The sequence below is a fragment of the Sciurus vulgaris genome, assembly GCF_902686455.1.
Source record: "Sciurus vulgaris genome assembly, chromosome: 4".
Lineage (NCBI taxonomy): Eukaryota > Metazoa > Chordata > Mammalia > Rodentia > Sciuridae > Sciurus > Sciurus vulgaris.
In genome coordinates this window covers 58,667,881-58,690,738 of record NC_136464.1, presented here as the reverse complement: position 1 = coordinate 58,690,738, position 22,858 = coordinate 58,667,881, and the positions used below count along the sequence as shown (strand labels likewise).

General features: G+C 39.7%; 2 protein-coding genes across 5 annotated transcripts in view; both read right to left on the bottom strand.

Moving 5' to 3' along the window:
* Positions 1-13,950, bottom strand: part of ATOH7 (atonal bHLH transcription factor 7) — a 29,017-nt gene extending 15,067 nt beyond the window's left edge. Inside the window, exons 1-2 of one of the 3 annotated variants that reach the window (XR_013763109.1) lie at positions 13,250-13,950; positions 2,604-3,606 (exon numbers count right to left, since the gene is read on the bottom strand). The gene's annotated coding sequence lies outside the window, so the exon portion shown is untranslated. Of the gene's footprint in view, positions 1-2,603; positions 3,607-7,602; positions 7,723-13,249 lie in introns of those variants that run through there. The other 2 variants (XR_013763110.1, XM_079135829.1) reach the window with 2 other exon arrangements.
* Positions 13,951-16,331: 2,381 nt separating this feature from the next.
* The window catches only part of PBLD (phenazine biosynthesis like protein domain containing), an 80,154-nt gene continuing 73,627 nt past the window's right edge, over positions 16,332-22,858 (bottom strand). For both annotated transcript variants that reach the window (XM_079135818.1, XM_079135819.1), the window contains exons 8-10: positions 22,468-22,646; positions 20,326-20,388; positions 16,332-17,627 (exon numbers count right to left, since the gene is read on the bottom strand). In XM_079135818.1, the coding sequence (XP_078991944.1) occupies positions 17,515-17,627; positions 20,326-20,388; positions 22,468-22,646 (355 nt within the window). In that variant the 3' untranslated portion in view covers positions 16,332-17,514. The remainder of the gene's footprint in view (positions 17,628-20,325; positions 20,389-22,467; positions 22,647-22,858) is intronic.

The window sequence follows — 22,858 nt, the reverse complement described above, 5'->3', positions numbered from 1 at the left end:
GGAACTTGGGCTGAAGGCATGGTGGGCTCCCCATATGTTGCAGGGGAGAGGCCAGCCACACCCGTTGTTGGATTCACCCTCTTATCCAACCCTGGGGCTGAAGCCACCCCCAGGAGATTACAGACGCTCCCACCCTCAACTAATTAAATAGGTGGCCTCCTGCTGCTAAAAGGGAATGAGGGCGGAAAAACAGAGGATGCCTGATTTAACTAGGACCTGGGTAAGTAGCTCACCAGGCAGACCCAGAATCATTGATGCGTGCCTAAACAGTCTAATGGATCTGGGTGGTTCTATGTCTGAGACCTGGAGCTCTGTTTATTCTCAGTCCCTTCGTACTTAGAATCATGTGGTCTTAGAAACTCTACCTATACTTTAAAAGAATATTCTCTATTTGCAAACCTTAATAATTATTATTATTACACCCCCAAACCTGTGTTCAAACATTGGAATAAAAGTGACTATTCAAACACACATTTTTTTGACTATTCAAACACGCATTTTTTTTTTCTCATAGGACAACTTGAAGATGATTCTGCCCTCTTATACACACATGTAAAAAGCAGGCTTCTGGATTCACAGTCAAGTGTTTGCCTCTATTAGTGTCCAGTCAAAATATCCATGGAACTATAAATTTAGATAGAAACAAATATCGTGGTTTGGATTAAGGAAATAAAGCTCTTAGATTTTTTTCCTCAGGAGTTCAGTCGAAAGAGCAAGTTACTAGTTTCTTCAATTTTGTTTTTTCTACAAATCCTTTAGAAGAGGACCTGAGATGCAAAGAGGAAGGCAGTTGTAATAATGGTAAATTGGACTAAATTAAAATGATCCTAAGTCAAAGCACAACTAGCCTCTTTGCCACCAACTTTTGACATTCTAATTAGGGTAAATGGTTATGCAAATCAAGTCAATCACTCTTTTCCCCCCACCAGCCTAGTGCCTGTGATTGTTCAAGTGAGGACGGTTGGTGGCATAATTAAAGCTCTCCTAAAAATTAAATGAGAATTGGAAGGTAGTCTCCAGAGATGCCCTAATTTGTGGGTAGCCCAGAACAGCTGTCCTTTTGTCCTGCTGCCACCAGGACGCCTCGAGTTTCCCCATCAAGTGAAATAGAATGTGACACTCGAGGTGTTCTCAAGCTTCTGTCCTCAAGAGTGGAAAGGAAGACAGGAAGGAGGAGTCCATCACACCAGGTTGCCTCCTCAGGGCATGTTCGGCTGAGGAAATGGGTCTGAACCCAAGGGTGAACCCAAGCAGGGAATGTAGAACGCCTGACTCAGCGGCGGCCTGGGGTGGGGGTGGGGTTTCCTAGGGAACAAAATTGGTCATGAAATGATAATAGTCACTGTTGAAATTGCATGATAAGCACTTGACTTGTGGGAAGAAGTACGTTTGAAAATTTCCATAATAATAAAAAAAGTAAGCCCAGCTTAATGGTGCATATGGACAATCCCAGTGACTCGGAGGCTGAGGCACAGGCTGCCCTGTGTTCCAGGGCAGACTCAGCAACTGAGGAGACTTTGTCTCAAATTAAAAAATAAAAAGAGTTGGGGGTGTAGCTCAGTGGTAAGCATCCTGGGTTCAATCCCAGTACCAAGTAATTAACATATTACACTACCCAAAATAGGATTTATCATGGGGAGAAAGTTCTTTTTTCTTTTGGGGGTACTGGGAATTGAGACCAGGAGCACTTTACCACTGAACTATATCCCCAGTCCCCTCCCCCACTTTTAGTTAGACAGGATCTCACTAAGTTGCTTAGGGCCTCCTTAAATTGCTGAGGCTGGTCTTGAACTTGCAATCCTCCTGCCTCAGCCTCCCAGATTCCTGGGATTACATCCATGTGACTATGCCCTCAGGGAGAAAGTTCTTAACTTTAGGTTATCTTCTCAATGGAAACAAATTATAGAGAAGCTAATTTTAAAAAATGAAAGTGCTAGTACACTACTGTAGTTCTAGCTACTCAGGGGACTGAAGAAGGAGGTTTACTTGAGCCAAGAAGGTTGAGGCCAGCCGGGGCAACATAGTAAGACTCCATCTCAAAAATAGATATATGGGCTATACCCTTCTATTATTTTTCCTTTATTACTTCTCATCACATCAACAGCACATCCCCAGATCCAGCCCCAGCTCTTCCCACTTTAGCCCTAACTTGGAAGAGCAAAAACTGAGGGACTAGGAAAGAAAAGGGACCAAGTAAGAGGCCAAAAGCCTCATACAGGGGAAAAGAATGAGATCCCCAGATAGTCCCTCCAGAGGATTACTGAGATGTGAGTGTGAATTACTTCCACGTCATAAAAAAGCAATACAATTTCTTTTGACTTAAAAAGAAAAAATAACTAAAGCTCTTACATTTAATAGAACAAGGTGCCAGAGAGTCAAGGAGTTCTTTCATGATGAACAAACTCCTTTGGCAGCCATGAGTAAAGGTGGAATGAGTGGTGGGGTTGTGGCTCAGTGGTAGAGCACTTGCCTAGCATGTGTGAGGCACTGGGTTCGATTCTCAGCACTGCATAAAAATAAGTAAATAAAATAAAGGTCCATCAACAACTTATATATGTATATGATAGAATATGTATATATATATATATATGATGGAATATATATATATATATATATATATATATATATATATATGGGAATGGAAGAAGCAATTGGTAGTTTTGGTCCTATAGGCAGAAGTTTTTAAATATGGGGAGTGCTTCAGCACAGGAATCATAGCACGGGAGAGCTACAAGCCTTGAAGATCACTTGTCTTCTATGGTGCAGAACGATGCTTTTTAATTTATGTTTTAGGAGTATCCCTGCCTGGAGTGACAGTAATTAATGAGCTAGTACAAAGCTGCCCCAGCCATGCTGTGCCCAGTGTTTCCTGGCTTTTGTTAGGAAACCTTGAGAGAATCAGTGTGGGCTAATTAATTGGTCTTCAGGTAGAAACTAAATCAAAGGTATCTTGGGTACCCTGGGAAGTCAGTCTCCTCTTTCCTGAGAATCAATCAGCTCAAGATTGATGAAGGGCTTGAAGGTCAGGCTTAGAAACATGGAACCATCTGCCAACTCTCTAGGGCTGGTACCTGCAGTAGAGCAATTTTAGAAGAACAGGTGTTCGCTTTTAACTTACCTCCTCTTTTATGCTGAAATCATGATTTTAGCTGAAAAGAGTATACAGTTGCTTGATGGAATTCACAAACTGTCTACTGTAACTTAAAATAACCTGACCCAAAGGTATTGCAATAACCTCAACTGGCTATTTCACAAAGTCATAGGCCATGTATCCCTGACACTGTTCCCTCTGGTCTCCCCAGGAGCATTTGGCAGCATCAATGAGGATAAGGCCCTGTCCCAGCAGGGTTATGCCAAGGAGCACCGATACACCCTCTGAATGATGCGGGACAAGGCGGGAATGCAGCCAACTTGGTCTATCTATCTTTCATAGCATGCTTGAGAGCTCACCAAGTTCCTGAAAGCTGACACGTGTTTCTGATTCCTTAAAAGTTTCTTCTGGCTCAATAGGCTAAGAACATTTTCAAAAGTCTCTTTGACAATGATCTGTAAGCACCTCCATATGTTTGATGACAGTGGTTCAATGACAAGATTGTCTTAGTTTCACTGAAAAAAAAAAAGTAGGTTCAGGATTTACATGAAGTTTTCTTCTTCTAAATGAAGGCATTCCTTCTTCTTGCTAACCATCATATCCAAATTTTTTTTTCTTTTTTTTTTTTTTTGCGGGGCTGAGGATTTGAACCCAGGGCCTTGTGCTTGTAAGACAAGCACTCTACCAACTGAGCTATATCCCCAGCCCCAAATTTCCTAAGAATATAGGGAGTTCCCCAAAACTGTCTTGTGACAGACTATAGCTTCCAAAACTGGCTGCAGTCAAATATATTCCATCCCGTTTGTTCTTCTTACAATGTGAGATTAACACTCCTCTCTCAAGAAGTGGGATTTGTGTCCCTGTCTCTTAACCCTAGATGGTATTTGTAACTGTCTTAACCAGCAGAAGGCAACAGGAGTCCAGAGACTGAGGCAAGAGAATCACAAGTTTGAGACCAACTTGGACAACGAAGCGAGACACCATCTCAAAATAAAAAGTGAAAAGGGCTTGGGATGCAGCTCAGTGATAGAGTGCCCCTGGGTTCAATCCCTAGTACTGCAAAGAAAAAGAGAAAAGAAAAGAAAAAAGAAGCAGAAGCAGAAGCAGAAGGAGGAGGAGGAAGAGAAGGAGGCAACAGAAGTGCAGCTAACGTAATTTTACCTCATAAAAGGAGACAAAGCTTCCACTTGGCTTCTCAGGCCATGTGCCTTAGGGGCCAAGCCAATAAGAAGGCAGTCCAGCCATCCTAAATCCACCATGCTGGAAGCATTAGGCAAAGAGACCATACTGAGATAGAGAAAGGTGGTCAAGGAGTTCCAACTATTCTAGCTCCAGCTGTGTGAGTGTTCCCAACATAGACTCCAAAGATGTGTCAGAACAAGTCTTCAGATGACCATAGCTCCCATCACTGAGTTCTTCAGGTGACACTAAATGGAGTATAGACAAGGCTTCCTCACTGTCCTGTGCAAATTCCTGACCCACAGAATCTGTGAGCATAATAAAGGACTTTTGTGCCTCTAAATTTGAGGGATACACAGGATGGTAACCAGAACTGGGAGTTCTGGGAGTTGTCCTTGAAGTGCAGACAGGACATCAGATTTCTAGTTATACAGCCTGGTTTTGAATTCAGACCCAACAACCTTTCTAACTGAGTAACCTTAAACAAGTTAGTCTCTTTTCAGGGCATTCTTGCCTCATCTATAAAACGGGAATAATAATAATGGCTGCCAAAATATATATCACATTTTAAAAATCAAGAAGTAGAACTGTGTGATTAGTTAAGTTACCATTAATGTAACACACACACACACACACACACAGATGTGTGTACATACACAACCATGTGCTGTGCACACTGATACCACTTGTACTGCATAAATATGTCTGGAAGAATACAAATTGGTAACAGTGATTGTCATTGGGGAAGGGAAAGGGAGAAAAGGGGTCAGGGTGGGAGAGAGACTTAGTTATCACTCTTGCATACTTTTGCGTTTCTTGACACTCTTTTGGGGGTTTTTGTTGTTGTTGTTTGTTTGTTTGTTTGTTTTGGTACTGGGGATTGATCCCAGGGGCGCTCAACCACTGAGCCACATCCCCAGCCCTTTTTTACATTTTTATTTAGAAACAGGGTCTCGCTGAGTTGCTTAGGGTCTCATGAAGTTTCTGAGACTGGCTTTGAACTTGCAATCCTCCTGCCTCAGCCTCCCAAGCTGCTGGAACGTGTTATTTGATTCTTTACCAAGTACTTGTACTAACTATTTTGAAATAATTATAAAATTAAAATAAATAAATTCTGGGAAATTATATGACAGATATATATATAATAAAGATTGAAATGTTCAATAAAAATAACAATTAAAGGGCTAGGCATATAGCTTCGTTGGTAGACTGCTTGTCAAATACAAGACCCTGGGTTTAACCCCTAGCACTGAAAAAAAAAAAAAAAAATTAAAACAGCACACTGTTGGTATAGGAAAAACAAGTGGTAAATACAATAGAATAGAGAAGTCAGAAACAGCTAATCACATCTGGGGAGTGGTGTTTGAGGGAGGTGGCAGTACAGATCATGAGAAAGCATGAACTTTTCAAAAAAATGACTGAGTCAATGAGCTATCCACAGAAGGAAAAAAAATGAAATTATACCTGCCTCTCACACCATAAGCAAAAATAAATTGCAGGTAAATTAAAGAACTAAACATGAAAGGGACAATTACAATGTTTGTCAACAATGATAAAGAAGAATATTTTCAAGAACTCAAGAATATCAAAAAATTCTTAAGATACAAATGCATAAATCTTAAAAGAAAAAAATGGTAAATTCAGCTACCTTTTGTTTACCAAAAAACACAACAGAGCCAGATATGCTGGCACTGGCCCATCGTTCCAGTTTACTTGGAACCCTGAAGCAAGAGAATGGCTTGAGCCCAGAAGTTCAGGGCCAGCCCGGGCAACCTCACAAGACTTCATTTGAAAAAAAAAGAAAAAGAAAAAGAAAAAACTTGCAATGGAATTTGCAATACTTCCAAATTTTCCCCTACCTCACACTATACATAAAAATTAATATGAGCTGGGTTTGTGGTGGTGTGTTCCTTAATCCCAGGTACTCAAGAGGCTAATGCAGAAGGATCAAAAGTTCAAGGCCAGTCTGAGCAACTTAGCAACACTGTGTCTCAAAATAAGATTTTTGCTATTCTTTTTTAAATTTTTAAAAATATTTTTAATTATAGATGGACACAATACCTTTATTTTGTCTTATTTATTTTTATATGGTTCTGGGGATCACACCCAGTGCCTCACACATGCTAGGCAGGCACTCCACCACTGAAGTACAGCCCAAAATAAGGTTTTTAAAAAGGTCTAGGGGTACAGCTCAGTGTGTAAGACCCTGGGTTCAATACCCAGCACCATGAAAGAAAATGAATAAGCATGACACAGACTGGAAGAACGAACTCATAACACATACATCTGATGAAGGATTTCTATTAATAATATTTTTTAAAACCCTACAAATCAACACATTGACAACTCAGTTATAAAGTGGACAAAGGCTTGGGGATAGCTCAGTGATAAAGTATTTGCATAGCATGAAAGAAGCCCTGTATTTGATTCCCAGCACCAAAATAAACCTACAAAATGGACAAAAACTTGAAAAGGCACTTTCAAAAAAGAAGATCTCCAAATGTCTAATAAACCTATGATAAGGTTGTTCAACATCAGTACTCCCTGGAGAACGCAACTGAAAACCACAGTAAGATAGTATCACACACTCCCCAGAATGGCTAAAATTGAAAAGACTGAAACTAGCAAGTGCTGGTGAAGATATGAAGTGAGTAGAATTCTCATACATTACTGATCATTCAATTACATTAGAAAACATTGACAGTAGCAAAGTTAAACAATGCTAAACCCATTACTCAGCATTATAGCCCTAGGTATGCTATTCAAAGTAAATAAGTGTGCCTGTCTACCAATAACACAAGAATGTTCATACCAGTTATAAATATAATCAAAAATTGGAAATAACTCAAATGATCACTACCTAGTATAAACAAATTGTACTCTAGTTATAGAATGGAATATTATACAGCAATTTTAAAAACTATGAATTCAACATCATGTACAAATCTCAAAAGCATTATGTTTAATCAAAGAAGCCAAACACCAAACAGCATATATGGTTTTTTTTTTTTTAATTCTAGTTATAAAAGTCCAAGAATAAGCTAGTAATTTATGGTGACAGAAGTCTCAGAATAGTGATTCATGTAAATAAACAGAGATTGAGGGTTTTTGGTTTTGTTATTTTACAGAAGGGCTTGAGGGAACCTGAAACACTTGATCCAGATGGTAGAGACACATTATGTTAAAATACATATGACTAAAATTTCATACATTGGGCAATTCCCTACTTCCACTCTGGGAAAAGCTGGAGATTTTTTTCTTTGAAGACTCTCTGGACTGAGGGATACCTAACACAGATGAAGGAGAGATGATATATCAAAATTGGAGGATTTAAACCAGGTGTAGTGGTACACATCTGTAATCCCAGCAATTTGGGAGCCTGAGGCAGGAAGACCACAAATTTAAGGCCAGCCTCAGCAGCTTTGTGAGATCCTTAATGACTTAGTGAGAACCTGTCTCAAAATAAAAAATATAAAAGTCTGGGTATGTAGTTCAGTAGTAAAGCACCCCTGGGTTCACTCCCCAGTACCAGAAAAAAAAAAAAAAAAAAAAAGGATTAAATAAACCTACATATGCCAAATGCTAGTTCACTTTACCCCAGGTCTGTTTTCCTTACTTGGCTCTCTGAACTGAAAACTTATACCCTCCTATCTCATTGACCAGTTGTATCACATGCTTGTTTCTAAACTAATGAACAAGCTAGGAAATGTGCAGGATGGGGGACTCTAAAAACATTGATCAACCTGAAATCTCATCCTTATCTATCACACAATTATTGTGTATTCGTTCAATACAGATTTGATTCAGTTAATGACTGGACTAATATTAAGCAAACATTATTCCTGCAGCCATTATTCTGAGCAGTTTCATCAACTGTCAGAATCTTAGGGGGCCAGGGTTGTAGCTCAGTGGCAGAGCGCTTGCCTGGCATGTGTGAGGCACTGGGTTCAATCCTCAGCACCACATAAAAATAAACAAAATAAAGGCATTCTATCCATCTACAACTACAAACTAACCTAAAAAAAAAAAAAAAAAAAAAAAAAAAAAAATCCTGTGTTAGCTCATGGAGCTGCCACTGCAGGGACAAGTCCTCCAGCCCCCTCCACAGTACTGCACCCTGTTCAGGACCAATGTTTCTGATTTGGTTGAGCCTGAGAAGCAGGCCCACTCTGATTTGCAGAGAGAGGTAACATCTGGTCACTTTGGTTTCCGTGGGGGAAGTTGGGCACTAACTCCTTACACTAGTCACGGAGAATTTCCCAGCTCAAGGTGCCAGGATGATGGTGTTTGGATGCTGAATAACCCCAAACAATAAATATTCATCACAATAAAAAGCCATGAAGTGCCTTTAATCTATCTTGAGCTAAAATTTGCAAATACTTTCCCTGTGATTTAGCTATCCTTGAATTTACCTGATGCCTCTTAAGTAGATGGTCTTGTTCCTTTCTAGGCTCCAACAGCACAAGGCTGTAAATACTCTTATGATTCCTCACACAAGGGGACTCCTGATCCCTAGGAGGAGTTCAGTCTTCCACTCACCTGATGTTCTCTATATTGTACAAAGGTCTAGTTTATAAATTAACTCTTTTCTATGTCCCACCCTGTGGGTCAGTGGTCTCTGTTCAAACAATCTGCATGAGTGTAAAACAGAACAATACTTCTATAACAGAATTTCACTGAGTACTACATACATTTTGATATAGGGATCAATTCCTCCTGGAAAATATTATAATATTAGTGTGCAGTGATTAATATTGCCAAGTGAACTCCCTAATATTGCATAAAATAAAGTTTGTTTTGGCTGCCCTAAAAGTGAATAGTTCTTATTCTTGCAGGTCTCAGCAGCCCAACTTGTTCCGCATATGGTTTGCATGTTTAATTAGTGATCCTTCTGTAAGTGTCTGCAATTAGCACTGTGATGATTAATAAAATAACTCCTTTAAAGCTCCATTTAGCTAGCAGAACTGCACAATCAGGTATAATTAATTCATCATTAATAAATCATGGCTGATTAACTAATCTGGTTATTACAAACACATTACTGAACAGTTCCCACCTGAGCACAGCTCATTTTTCTATGCTGAACAGAACTGGAAGCTAATAAAAATTAAAAAAAAAAAAAAAAAAAAAAGAAGAAGGTCCTCTAAAAGTGCACTAAGCAGCAAGTATATTGGTATAGTCAGGGAGATTTTGAGGCAATGCACATTTAAAAGTCATTGAGTTGCCTAGGCAATTGTCACCTGGGAATGAAGAAAGTGGTGATGAAATCTGGCAGCCAGAAAATCCAGTGGTTCTCAAATTTAAGCATACAGCAGAATCACTTGGAGGGCTTTTTAAAACTTAGAATGCTGGGCCCTATCCAGTTGGTTTGGGAGAGGGCCTTTGAATTTGCATTTCCAAAAGCACTTAGGTGGTGCTGATGCTGATGTGGAGAACCACACTTGGAGAACCACAGTTCCACCCTTTCTCATAAATCATGGCTGACTCACAATTCCTAATTCTCAAGTCCCTAACAGATGAATGGATGGATAGATAAATAAATAGCTGTTGTTGTAATACTGTGAATCAAACCCAAGGCCACTTTACCACTGAGTTACATCCCCAACCCTTTTTATTTATTTATTTTTATTTTTATTTACTTTTTGGTACCAGGGATTAAACCCAAGGGTGCTTAAGCACTGAGCCACATCCCAGCCCTTTTTATTTTTTATTTTGAGACAAGGTCTTGCTAAATTGCTTAGAGCCTTGCTAAATTGCTGAGACTGTCTTTGAATTTAAGATCCTCCTGCCTCAAACTTCTGAGTCACTGGGATTACAGGTATGTACCACTGTGCCTGATTCCTTCTATAGATTTTAATAGTTTTAAAAAATTAAGCCAGGCATGGTGGCACACTTCTGTAATCCCAGCGGCTCAGGAAGCTGAAGCAAGAGGATCATGACTTCAAAGCCAGCCTCAGTAATTTATAGAGGCCCTAAGCAACTCAGTGAGACCCTGTCTCTAAATAAAATACAAAAGGGTTGGGGATGTGGCTCAGTGGTCAAGCACCCCTGGGTTCAATCCCTGGTATCAAAAAACAAAAAAAAATTTAATAACTTTCAGTATCATTTATCTGTCCTTGTTTTAATATGTTGTCTAGTCAGTAGGATTATTAATTTAAAATTGCTGATTTTTAAAATTTCTCTTTATGCCCCACAGAACTTAAAAATTACTTTCTAGATAATTGAAAGTATGGACAAAACCCACACATACCCTGAGCATTCACCAGTGAATCTATTCTGCCCTGGTCTTTCTAACCCCTGACTCTGCCATAGTACTTGGTGTCTGCCATATGCAGGTCCTAAACACAGACCAGCAAAAGTGCTCATTATCTTTTCACAAAAGGATTAGCCTGGTCTCTCTGGTTAGAATGAGTCTCTTGAGAGTTCTGTAAACTCCCTCTCTAATCTCCTTTGCAGACTGTCCCTCAGTTCTCTACCCTGCTAGCTTCCAGCAGGGTGCCTTATAACAAGAGACAGCAAATCTTATGTTGATTTTACTGACCATATAAGATTGCTTAACAGCATATTAGACTCAAGGGCTATGAATTCAGATCTCAGCTGAGCACCTGACTTACGAAATTCAGAAAATGATAGCAAGTGGGATCCCTATTCCAGAAAGAGGAAAATTGTCCACCCTCTGAAAATTTAACTACAAAACAACGTAAGTCAAAGAAGAGAAAAATCAAGATTAACCTAAAGCAATAGTTCTCAAAAGGGTGATGGATTTTGCCCTCACCCAAGAAAGGGGGATCGTTTGGCAATGTCTTGCAACATTAAAGAAACCTGATGGCTTGACTATAATCTGATCTAAGTGGAAAGACAGGGCTGATCAGCATGAGGCCCTGGGAAAGCTTGCTCAGGGATATAAGTTTTGACAGGACAGAGGCAGGTTGGGTCTGAGAGAGAAGATGGACAATGGAAAGGCGCTGTGTGCTCTCTGAGGCAGGTTACATATAGGAGACTCATGTCACATGAGTGCAGACTAAAGCCAGCATCTTACAAAAATGCTGTTTTAAAAAAGGTATAAGACAAGCAGGGATATTAACCAGATATTCAATAATATTAAGTAATTATTTATCATTTTCTGGATGTTGGATTCGTTTTCAATAGCTGTATACCAGTATTACCACAGAAGTAGTAACTGAAAACAATCCATATTTATTAGTCTCCAGGTTCTGTGGGTCAAGAATCCAGGCGTGACTGGGTCTCATGGAAGCTGAAATCAAGACGCTGTCTAGGGCTGGGGTCTCAGTCCTGTGAATGCTCAATTGGGGAAAGATCAGCTTTCAAATGAACTCAGGTTATTGGCAGAGTTCAGTTCCTTGCACTTGCAGGTCTGAGGGCCTCATTTTCTTAACGGCAATTGGCTAGAGGCTACCCTTGCCTTCTAGAGGTCGCCCTCAGTTCTTTTTGGGTTCCTCAGTGTGGTGCCTTCCTTCCTCAAAGCCTGCAAAGGAGAGAAAATCTCTTCCTGCAAGATTGTACTACAATCTTATGTAACACAATTGTGTAATGGGTATACATAATCACACACATGCCATCATCTTTGTTGTACTTTTTAGTTAAAAGGAAGTCACACTCAAGGGGAGGTGATTGCACAAGGGCATGAACACTAGTGGGCAGGAATCATGGGGCCACCTTAAGAATCTGTCTACTACTGAGCACAGTGGTGCATGCTTGTAATCCCAGCAATTTGGGAGGCTGAAGCAGGAGGATCACAAGGTCAAAGCCAGCCCCAGCAATTTAGTGAGGCCCTAAGCAACTTAGCAAGACCCTGTTTCTACATAAAAAATAAAAAGGGCTGGGGACGTGGCTCAGGGTTTAAGCAGCCTTGGTTCAATCCCCAGTACCAAAAAGAAGAAAAAAATGAATCTGTCTACTACAAATGTGATTGTTATTAAGGTTAGTTTTTTTTTTTTTTTTTTTAAGAGTACTTTTATTTATTTATTTTTTGGGTGTTAGGGATCAAAACCAGGGCTGTGTGTGTGCTGAGCATGTGTTATACCACTGACCTACATCCCAAGCCCCCTCATACTTTTATTTTAAAGATAAGGACTGACATATTTGCTACTAAGAGTATATAATGTCTATCTGGAATTTGCTTCAAAGTAATCCAGGAAGGAGGGGAAATGTGTGAAAGTATAGATGATTGGTCATGCATTAAAAACTGTTGAACTAGGCTGGGAGTGTAGCTCAGTGATAGAGCACCTATTGTGTTAACATGTTCAAGGACCCAGGTTCAATCTCCAGCACCAAGAACTAGGAAAAAACCCCAAAACCTGTTATACCTGGGTGAAAGTTTCATGGGGACTCATTATAGTATTTTCTCATTTAAAATATGTTTGAAATCTTCTTAATAAAATTAATATGTGCTAGCTTAGTCACTTATACCTGTAATTTCAACTTCCTTTTGCAGTTGAGGCAGGAGGGTTGCAAGTTTGAGGCAACCCTGGGCAACTTACCAAGTTCTCGTCTCAAAAGAAAAAATAAAAATGAATGGGGATATGGTTTGGTGGTAGAGCAGCCCTGGGTCCAATCCCCAGTACCACAAAAATAGAAAAAAATTATTAAATAATAAAAAGGTCTGGGGATATAGCTTAGAGGTAGCTTGCATACCATAAGTAAGCCCCTGGGTTCAATGTCCAGTATCACATAAATAAATAAATAAATAAATAAATAAACAAACAAACAAATAGTTTTTAAAATATCAGTTTCTATGGATCAGGAACCAGGAGCAGTTTATAGAAGGATCACAAGTTCAAGGCTAGACTGTGTGATTTAGTGAGACCTATCTCGAAATTTAAAACAATAGTAAGAAGGTCTGGATATAGCTCGTTGGTAGAATGGGTAAGTCCCTGGGTTCAATCCTCAGTCTCATAAAAAAATAATTATTAACTTAGTTTCTGTGGGTCAAGAATCTGGAGCAGCTTATCTAAGTACCTCTGGCTCAGGGCCTCTCACAAAGTTATGGTCAAGGCATCAACAGGGCTGCCATCATTTGAGGATCCACTTCTCAGCTCGTTTAAGTGGCTGTTGGTTAGAGGCCTCAGTTCCTTGCTACATGGGCCTCTTTGCAAACTGCATGATGAGATAGCTGACTTCCCATGGGAAAAGCGATCTAAGAGAGACAGACAGGCAGAAATCAACCAGAACAGAAGGTTCTGTCTTTTGTAACCTAATCTCAGAAGTGACATACCATCAGCCTCAGAGACCAACCCTGGTGCAGTGAGGGAGGAGAGGGCATAAAGGCCTGAATAGCAGAATCAGACCTGGGGATCACGGGGAGTCACTCTGGAAATAGGCTCTCAGTGTGTATAAGACAAAAATTGAGTGTTGCCAAAAGTGTCCTTGAAAATCCCATTAAAAAATCTATAAAGCATGGTAGGCAGATACAATAATTCATAAGCCCAGCATTGCCAGTTTTTTCTACAGAGCTGGAACACATCATTGTTTTGTTGAGTGCTAGATGAAGTTGTTGGCTTGCATTAGGGACAGTGGTTTTAAAAAGAAATGTGTCTAAATCTAAAATCACATTTGACCCCAACCCGAGCACATGTGGTCAAGTTCAAATAATTTGCGTGAGCTGTGATGAGATTTTAATGTACTGGTAAAGTACATTATCATGTCTCAATGACATCTGCCATGTTGTTTTAACTCCACAGTCACCAAGTGGCCTTCCAATTATGATGTGACTTTCCCGACATGTCAATGTGAAGAAAATGTTCTAATTTAATGTACTCCATGGTGCTGTGATTTAAATGTCCCCTTCAAAACTCATGTTGAAATTTGATTGCCATTGTAGCAACATGAAGATGTAGAACTTTAGGCTGGGGATGTAGCTTGAGTTGTAGAGTACATTCCTCCCTGAGTTCAATCCCCAACATCACCACCACCAAAACAAAACAAAACAGAACTAAAAAGCAAACCCATTATTATCATGGTGTCATTGCCCTCATGAACAGATTAAGGTTATTATCCAGAGAATGTGTACGTTATTTCTATCCCCTCTTGTGCTCCTGACGTAATGACTTCATTTTATGATGCAGCAAGAACTTCCCTGCTGAGCACGGTGGCACACACCTATAATCTCAGAAACTCAGAAGGCTGAGGCAGGAGGATCATATGTTTGAGGCCAGCCTCAGCAACTGAGACCCTGTCTCAAAATAAAAATGAAAAAAGACTAGGGATGTAGCTCGTGGTAGAGCACCCTGGGTTCAATCCCCAGTATTGAAAATAAATAAATAAAAAGGAAGAAGGCTCTCCCCAGATGGTAGCACCTTGATATTAAATTTCCTATTCTTTACAACCATAGGTCAAATAAATTCATATTCTTTCTAAACTATTCAGTCTGTAGTATTCTGTTATAGCAGCAGAAAATGGGCTACGTGTTACATTTCTTATTTATAAAATAACAAATTGGTATTTTGATTTTACCTGTCCTTCTCTATGCACTAAGTTAATGTGAGTCTGCCTCTGAGAGATGGATAATTCTTGGTGTATTTGCATAATAGGTTCCTGAGCCTGCACCCCTAGGACTCTGGACTCTGATGAATTTACCCAACTAATGCCACCCTAGTGGGGAACTAAGCCATCTAAGTGGCCTGGAAACCTTCCCTGGGTGTGGCAGCTCTGTGTTGTATACAGAACATACCCATGTGCTTTTCCATATTTCTCAGCTCCCTTGCTATTAGTTGGGCCTATGTGACCAATTCTGGTCAACAATTTGCAAACAGAACTGACACCTATTATTCTGATCCAAAGCACATTGAGATTCTATACTATCTCTCCTCCTGATGCAGCAAACAGGAGATGAGATGGCAGAAAGAAAAAAATATGCTTGGGTCCCTCATGATCATAAGGAGTAGAGCCCCTTCTGACCTATAGCAGATAAGTGAGAGGAAATAAATGTTTGCTATTTTTAACTGCTGTGATTTTTTTCCTTATTTTTTATTGGTACGTTATAATTATACATACTGATGGAATTCATTTTTTCTAGCCACTGTGATTTTGTAGATATTTCAGACTTTGGCACAGCCTGGCCTACTTCAGCAAGGGATGCCAACTTTGCTATTAGCACTTTTTTCAACCGAAGGCAAGGATATATTTCTAAGGATCTCCCTCCACGTTCCCCTATATCCCTTCTTAGGAAGATCAAGTAGGTTAAGGTGGAAAGAAGTGGAATGGACAGGAAAAAACCTGACTGGAACTAGTGTTTAAAGTACTCTCAAACCTTCTGTTCAGATTAGCAGAAAACTGCACACATATGCTAATCCTAGAAGCTCTATGTTCTAAAGACGTCTTTTTTTTTTTTTTCTTTTTTTTTTTTCAGTACTAAGGATTGAACCCAGGGGACACTCTGCCACTGAGTTATGTCCCCAGCCTTTTAGGTTCCTTCAGGTACCAGGGTTTGAACTCAGGGACACTCGACCACTGAGCCACACCCCCAGCCCTATTTTGTATTTTATTTAGAGACAGGGTCTCACTGAGTTGCTTAGCACCTCGCTTTTGCTGAGGCTGGCTTTGAACTCCTAGCCCTGGGCTAGGGATATAGTTCAGTTGATAGAGTGCTTGCAAAGGCCCTGGGTTCAAATCCCCAGCACCTAAATAAATAAATAAATAAATAAATAAATAAATAAATAAATAAATATGCGAGGCCCTAAGCAACTCAGTGAGATCCTGTCTCTAAATAAAATACAAAATAGAGCTAGGGATGTAGCTCAGTGGTTGGGCATCCCTGAGTTCATTTTCCAGTACCAAAAAAAAAAGGAAAAGGAAAAGAAAAGAAATTAGCATACATTTAAGAAAGCAAGTTTTAGGCACTTTCAACTATGAATTTATATAAAATTCACTTTGCTATTTATATTTTTCACTTTGCTATTCTTCACATAGTTCAGTCCCAGATTGGAAAAACCTCACACTGCAGTGATTCTTGCCCTTGGTATCATGACCCGTGGCTATGTCATGACAAGTTGTGAGGCATATGAGAGGCCAGGAATCACTTGTTAAGGTGAGACATGAAAGCTGGTAAATTATTTACTTTATTGCCAATCAGAAGAGACACAAGATTACTGCAACAATAAACTCACTCTTTAATGAAATTAAGGTGAAAAACTAGGAACACTACAGGAATTTCTAACTGATTAACCTGTGGTTTGTGAAATGGCTAAGAATTGGCATCAGTGTTAAACACTCCAAAGTCAACGATAGGTGTTCGATATTATAGATTTAACTGAATATGAAATTATGTTAAAACATTTTATTAAGGTAAGAGAAGAATCTCTTTGAAGTTATCACTCTAAGGCCACATATCAAAAAAGATCAACCAAGTACAATGGTACACACCTGTAATCCTAGCCACTTGGGGGGCTGAGGCAGGAAAATCACAAGTTTGAGACCAGCCTTGGCAACTTAGTGAAACTACCTCAAAGTAAAAATTAAAAAGGCCTGGGGATGTAGGTTAGTGGTAGAACCCAAATGAGTTCAATCCCTAGTACCAGAAAAAGAAAAAAAAAAGATTAAAAGATTAGATTACTTTTAGTGTATAGTTTTACAATGACAGGAGGTAGCCCAATACAAATTTTTTTTGTTTTAATTTTTTGGGTTATGTCCTAATTTTTAGTTATTGTACATGAGGGCAGCAATGAAGGAAACAATTTTTATATACATTAGAGTTACTTCCATTCTTACTCCCTCCACACACATTAGCTATTTTTCACTTCGCTATCTTCACAGCCCATACTTGTTCATATAAATTCATATTCTCCATAGTCACAGCATAACACTGTGAACATTTTATGACCTACTGTACTTTTTCTTAGTATTATATTGTGAAATAGCTTTCTAATTTCTCCATAGTTATTGAGGCTTTTAAATGGCTGCAAAATATTCTATCAGGCACTCACACCTAAGTTTAAATGGTTTAATCTCACTTCTACTAAATGTATTTTTCACTCTTTGATTTGTAGTCATAATCAAAATCAGTGATGTCATTTTTTACTACTCATTATTTACATTTCAAATACACTCAGCCCAAACTCCATAAGTTAATTCATCTGGAAGCATTATTAAATCTCCATCAACATGTCTTCTTCTTCCTAACATGAGGGTTAAGTGGATTACCAAGCTGGTTTGCTAAGGGAAGCCCCTATGTCTCCTTCCATGGAGACCACACTGTCGTTATAGATTGCAGCATCACAGCACAATCTCTAGGCTGTCAGCGTGCCCTCTAGGACAATAGCAGCACCGCCCTTAATGTCAATTCGTCCATTGGGTCGTAGCGAAATGTCCAGTTCTCCTCCTCGGGAAGAACACTGAAATGCTTTAAAAAAAAAAAAAAGAAAGAAAGAAAGAAAGAAAGAAATGGAATCACAAATTATGAACATTTTCACACTCTGTAATTAACAGAAGATAATGAAAGATCTCTTATTATAAACCCTGGAGTTGCAGGGCATGGTGGCACACACATATAATCCCAGTGACTCAGGAGGCTAAGACAGGATGATGGTGAGTTCAAAGCCAGCCTCAGCAACTTAGCAAGGCCTGAGCAACTTAGTGAGACCCATGTCTCAAAATAAAAAATTAAAAAGGACTGGGGATGTGACTCAGTAGTTAAGCACCTCTGGGTTAAATACCTGGTACCAAAAAATATGTAAAAAATATAAAAATTTATATATAAACTAATATACCATAGAGTCCTTCCAGATCAATTTAAAATATAAATTCCTTCATCCATTCATGGTAGTATTCACCTCCACTCCTGTCTCCAGAAGATTGAGAGGGCCATAAACATAATTTGATCTAGAAACACACAACCCCACCTCTTCCCTTCCTGGGTCTTTTCCTGCACCACTTTCTCTAGTATACCCAACCCTTAACTTCCTCTAAGTATAAGCAAGGATGTGTCAAAAGATAGAGCCATGGACCAACAGTCTAAGAAGATGAAGAGGAATGGTTTTGGCCCTCCAGAGAAGACCCCATCTTCTTGGCTCTAAAGAGGACAGAGGGAGTTCATTTACTCATAACATATTCAAGCACCCACATGTGCCTGGGAGACAAAAGAGGCATGGCCTTAGCCTTCCAGGAGGTCAATGCTTAGGAGAGTAATTAGACTCACCAAGGAAAGAGAATAGCCAACCTGCTATCTACCAGGGTCACAGAGACCTAATCCTCCCTGGAAGTCAGACCTGCATCCTTTGGGATTAGAGTCCTGCTTTGATGATCAGAACAGTGCAGCCTCCATTGGCTATGGCCCTGACAATATATTCATCACCAGGGGACTTGGTTCAAGAATAATTTCATTCAATCCTGTGACTAACAATAACATATAAGTTAACCTTGCTCATCCTCCAGTCTTTTTTTTTTTTAGTTGTTGATGGACATTTTTCTATTTATTTATTTATTTATTTATTTTTTGTTGTTTTTTTTTGTTTTTTTTTATTGTAAACAAATGAGATACTTGTTGTTTCTCTGTTTGTACATGGCGTAAAGGCATACCATTTGTGTAATCATAAATTTACATAGAACAAGGTTGTTTGATTCATTCTGTTATTTTTTCCCTTCTCCCCACCCCTCCCACCCCTCTTTACCCTCTATACAGTACTTCCTTCCTCCATACTTGCCCCCCTTCCTAACCCTAACTCTAACCCTAACACTAACCCTTCCCTCCCCCCCATTATGTGTCATCCTCCACTTATTAGCGATATCATTCGTCCTTTGGCTTTTTGAGATTGGCTTATCTCACTTAGCATGATATTCTCCAATTTCATCCATTTGCCTGCAAATGCCATAATTTTATCATTCTTTATGGCTGAGTAATATTCCATTGTATATATATTCCACAGTTTCTTTATCCACTCATCAATTGAAGGGCATCTGGGTTGGTTCCACAGTCTGGCTATTGTGAATTGAGCAGCTATGAACATTGATGTGGCTGTATCTCTGTAGTATGCTGATTTTAAGTCCTTTGGGTATAGGCCAAGGAGTGGGATAGCTGGGTCAAATAGAGGGTCCATTCCAAGTTTTCTAAGGAATCTCCACACTGCTTTCCAGAGTGGCTGCACTAATTTGCAGCCCCACCAGCAATGTATGAGTGTACCTTTCTCCCCACATCCTCGCCAACACCTGTTGTTGCCCGTATTCTTGATAATCGCCATTCTAATTGGGGTGAGATGGAATCTTAGGGTGGTTTTGATTTGCATTTCTCTTATTACTAGAGATGTTGAACATTTTTCCATATGTTTGTTGATTGCTTGTAGATCTTCTTCTGTGAAGTGTCTATTCATTTCCTTAGCCCATTTGTCGATTGGATTATTTGAATTCTTGGAGTAGAGTTTTTTGAGTTCTTTATAGATTCTGGAGATTAGTGCTCTATCTGAAGTATGATTGGCAAAGATATTCTCCCACTCTGTAGGCTCTTTCTTCGCATTGCTGATAGTTTCCTTTGCTGAGAGAAAGCTTTTTAGTTTGAATCTATCCCAGTGGTTGATTCTAGCTTTTATTTCTTGTGCTATGGGAGTCCTGTTAAGGAAGTCTGATCCTAGACCAACAAGGTGAAGATTTGGACCTACTTTTTCTTCTATAATCTGCAGGGTCTCTGGTCTGATTCCGAGGTCCTTAATCCATTTTGACTTTAGTTTCGTGCATGGTGAGAGATATGGGCTATTCATTTATTTATATGTGGTGCTGAGAATCTAACCCAGAGCCTCACACATGCTAGGCAAGTGCTCTACCACTGAGCCACAACCCCAGCCCCCATCACCCAGTCTTAATCTATTACATTATAAATAATCTCTCTGAGCCAAAGTTATACAACAAATTAACTCTTTCAACAACACTTATTGGGCACTTACTGCATCAGGAATGTTTGTGTATTATGGGAAGCAGAGGTGGAGGATATTTGTAGTGGTGGATATTTAAGGATATTTAGGGGGTATTTCACACAGGAGACTTATAACATGAGAAGGAACATTAACTTAAAGTTAGACAAATAAAAATGAAATTGGAAAGAGCTGTCCTACCACGCATTTCTTGCTTCCCCAGTTGCTGGGACCAGTAGCTGCCAAGAATAGTATGTGTAGACCCTGAAAAGAAATTAAATATTATGAGACAATCACAAAGAAAACAGAGGTAACTCTGCAGTAAACTTATAAGATATTACAATTAATTACCCAGCTTGAGTAAACCTTAGGTCTTCTAATCTTTATATTGACCAGGCCACAGCAGAATGTGGAATTATGAATGGAGATAGAAAGGAAGACATAGAATTTATGAATACACTCCTCTAAATCATGTATCAAATCTCCCTTACTGTTTCTGAAGGCTGAATTAGGCTTCAGGTTTTATGTATTATTATTTTATGTTATTATTATTTTATATTATTTTAATTTATTTTTTGTATCAGGGATTGAATCCAGAGGCACCTAACCACTGAGCCACATTCCCCAAGCCTTTTTATTTATTTATTTTTATTTTGAGACAGGGTCTTGCTAAGTTGCTTAGGGTCTTGCTAAGTTGCCTGGTTGCTGGTTTTAATTCTTATCTTGTCTACCAGCTCACTGTCCACTCTTGGTAGGAAAACCAGGCCTTCACATAAATCTTTCTATACTTTCCAGGAAAATATCTCCTTCCTCGTAGAGGACATATACAAGGAAAGTGGGGAGTTCTGACCAAAAAGCCAAATTTTTTCTCCAAGCCAATATTCTTGGGCTTTGAAGGGCAAAAGAACTTTCTTTATAGTCAAATTTTTTTTCATAAATTTTTTTCAAAATATCATAGATGAGATACAAAAATGAAGAAACAAAATTTAAAGTCACAACTAACAGAAAAGTCTTTGGGGGAGAAAAGAAAAAGAAGGAAATGTTCCCTGCTTCAGGAAAACTTACTGTTAGAGGATATCTAAGTAGGGAGACCAACCATCCTGGTTTGCCCAAGACCAACCTGGTTTTAACACTGAAAGTTCCACATTCCAAAAAACCCTTCAGTTCCCAAGAAAACCCCCAAACTTGGTCATCGTGGTCAAAAAACCTTCACACTCTAGAAGAAACATGGGGGAGCAGGGAGGGAGCATGTGTTCTTTGTGCCAATTAAAATCTTTGGAAAGCAACTGTGCATGTGGAAATCTCAGTAATTCTCTTCCACAGGCAAAGGTTACATTGGACTATTTGGATGTCGTTGGGCATTTTCCTGAGTACTCAAAAGTGCTTGTTTGCTGAGCTTTGAATTTCACGTTTTGTTCCTCAGAGAATAACTAAATCAATGTCCTGAACCATCCAGGTCTCTATCATCTGACCAGAATTGGAGGCTCAAAGTTTCTACCCAGCCTCCTCCAGCCCCATTCCACCCAGAAACTTCCTCCATCAAGCATTCCCACCCTTGCTGCTCAGCCCACTGGTCTTAAAGAGGATGAAAATAGGACACAGCCTGGCATGGTGGCACATACCTATAATCCCAGCAACACAAGAGGCTGAGGCAGGAGGATTGCAAGTTCGAGGCCAGCCTGGGTAACTTAGTGAGGCCCTCAGCAACTTAGTGAGACCTTGTCTCAAAATTTTAAAAAGAAGTAAAATGGTCTGAATAAGTAGCTCAGTGGTAAAGTGCCCCTGGGTTCAATGTCCAGGATAAGAAAGGAAGAGAGGGAGAGAAGGAAGAAAGGAAGAAAAAGAGAGAGAGGCATGACATTCCTGTCCATCTTTTATTTCATCCCTCTGTCTCAGGTTGGAGGAAGATCTGGAGGTACTGACACAGGGATCCAGTTTCTTTGTTATAAAAACAGTTAGTGGTTGTTGCATACTGCCCAAGTGCCAGGCACTGTACTAAGCACTGAGCATGCATTGTGTTTACATAATCCTTGGGGTATTAGCCACACTATAGAAGAGGAAACTGAGATTTTTTAAATGTTGTCCCTTGCCCAAGGTCCAGAACGAGGAAGCTAGCCATGCAAATGCAGTTTGTCTGACACCACAGTTTGACCCTGCCGTAATGTCTCCTTTATAGTGTTTGTCACATGAGACTTCAGTGAGCAGATGAAAGGGCAGGCAGAGAGAGAAACAAAAGCAGCTCAGAACCCAAGTAACCTGCAAGGTGACATGAAGGACACTCAAATAGCTACACTGTTAGCTTCTCTTCCACTTAACCCTACCCTGGACGTAAGGAAAAAGTACCTGTTACCGGATCTTCAGCCACACCAGCCCATGGAGCAAAATATCTGGAGTAAAAGTCAAAGTCTGGCGTCTGCCCAGCAGCCTCTCCTTTAAGGGTGAGAATGAGTCCTTGCACCCTCCCTGAGTTTTCAATTTTCGGCAGATTCTCTGTGTTCACTTCCAGGGTCTCTAGAAAGGATCTTGTTCATAAACAGGATGGATTAGGAAAAACCCATTTCACAGGCCACCCCGTTATACAGAATGTGAAACAGGCCCAGGGCAGCTGCCCAGACAGCTCAGCAGGAGGGGATAGAGGAGCCAGTAGTACTATCTTCCTGGAAAGAAGCTGGTTCCACGAGTCGTGGTTTGACAGAACACAGCACAGACAGACCAAGCTAGCACTAGAAATGCA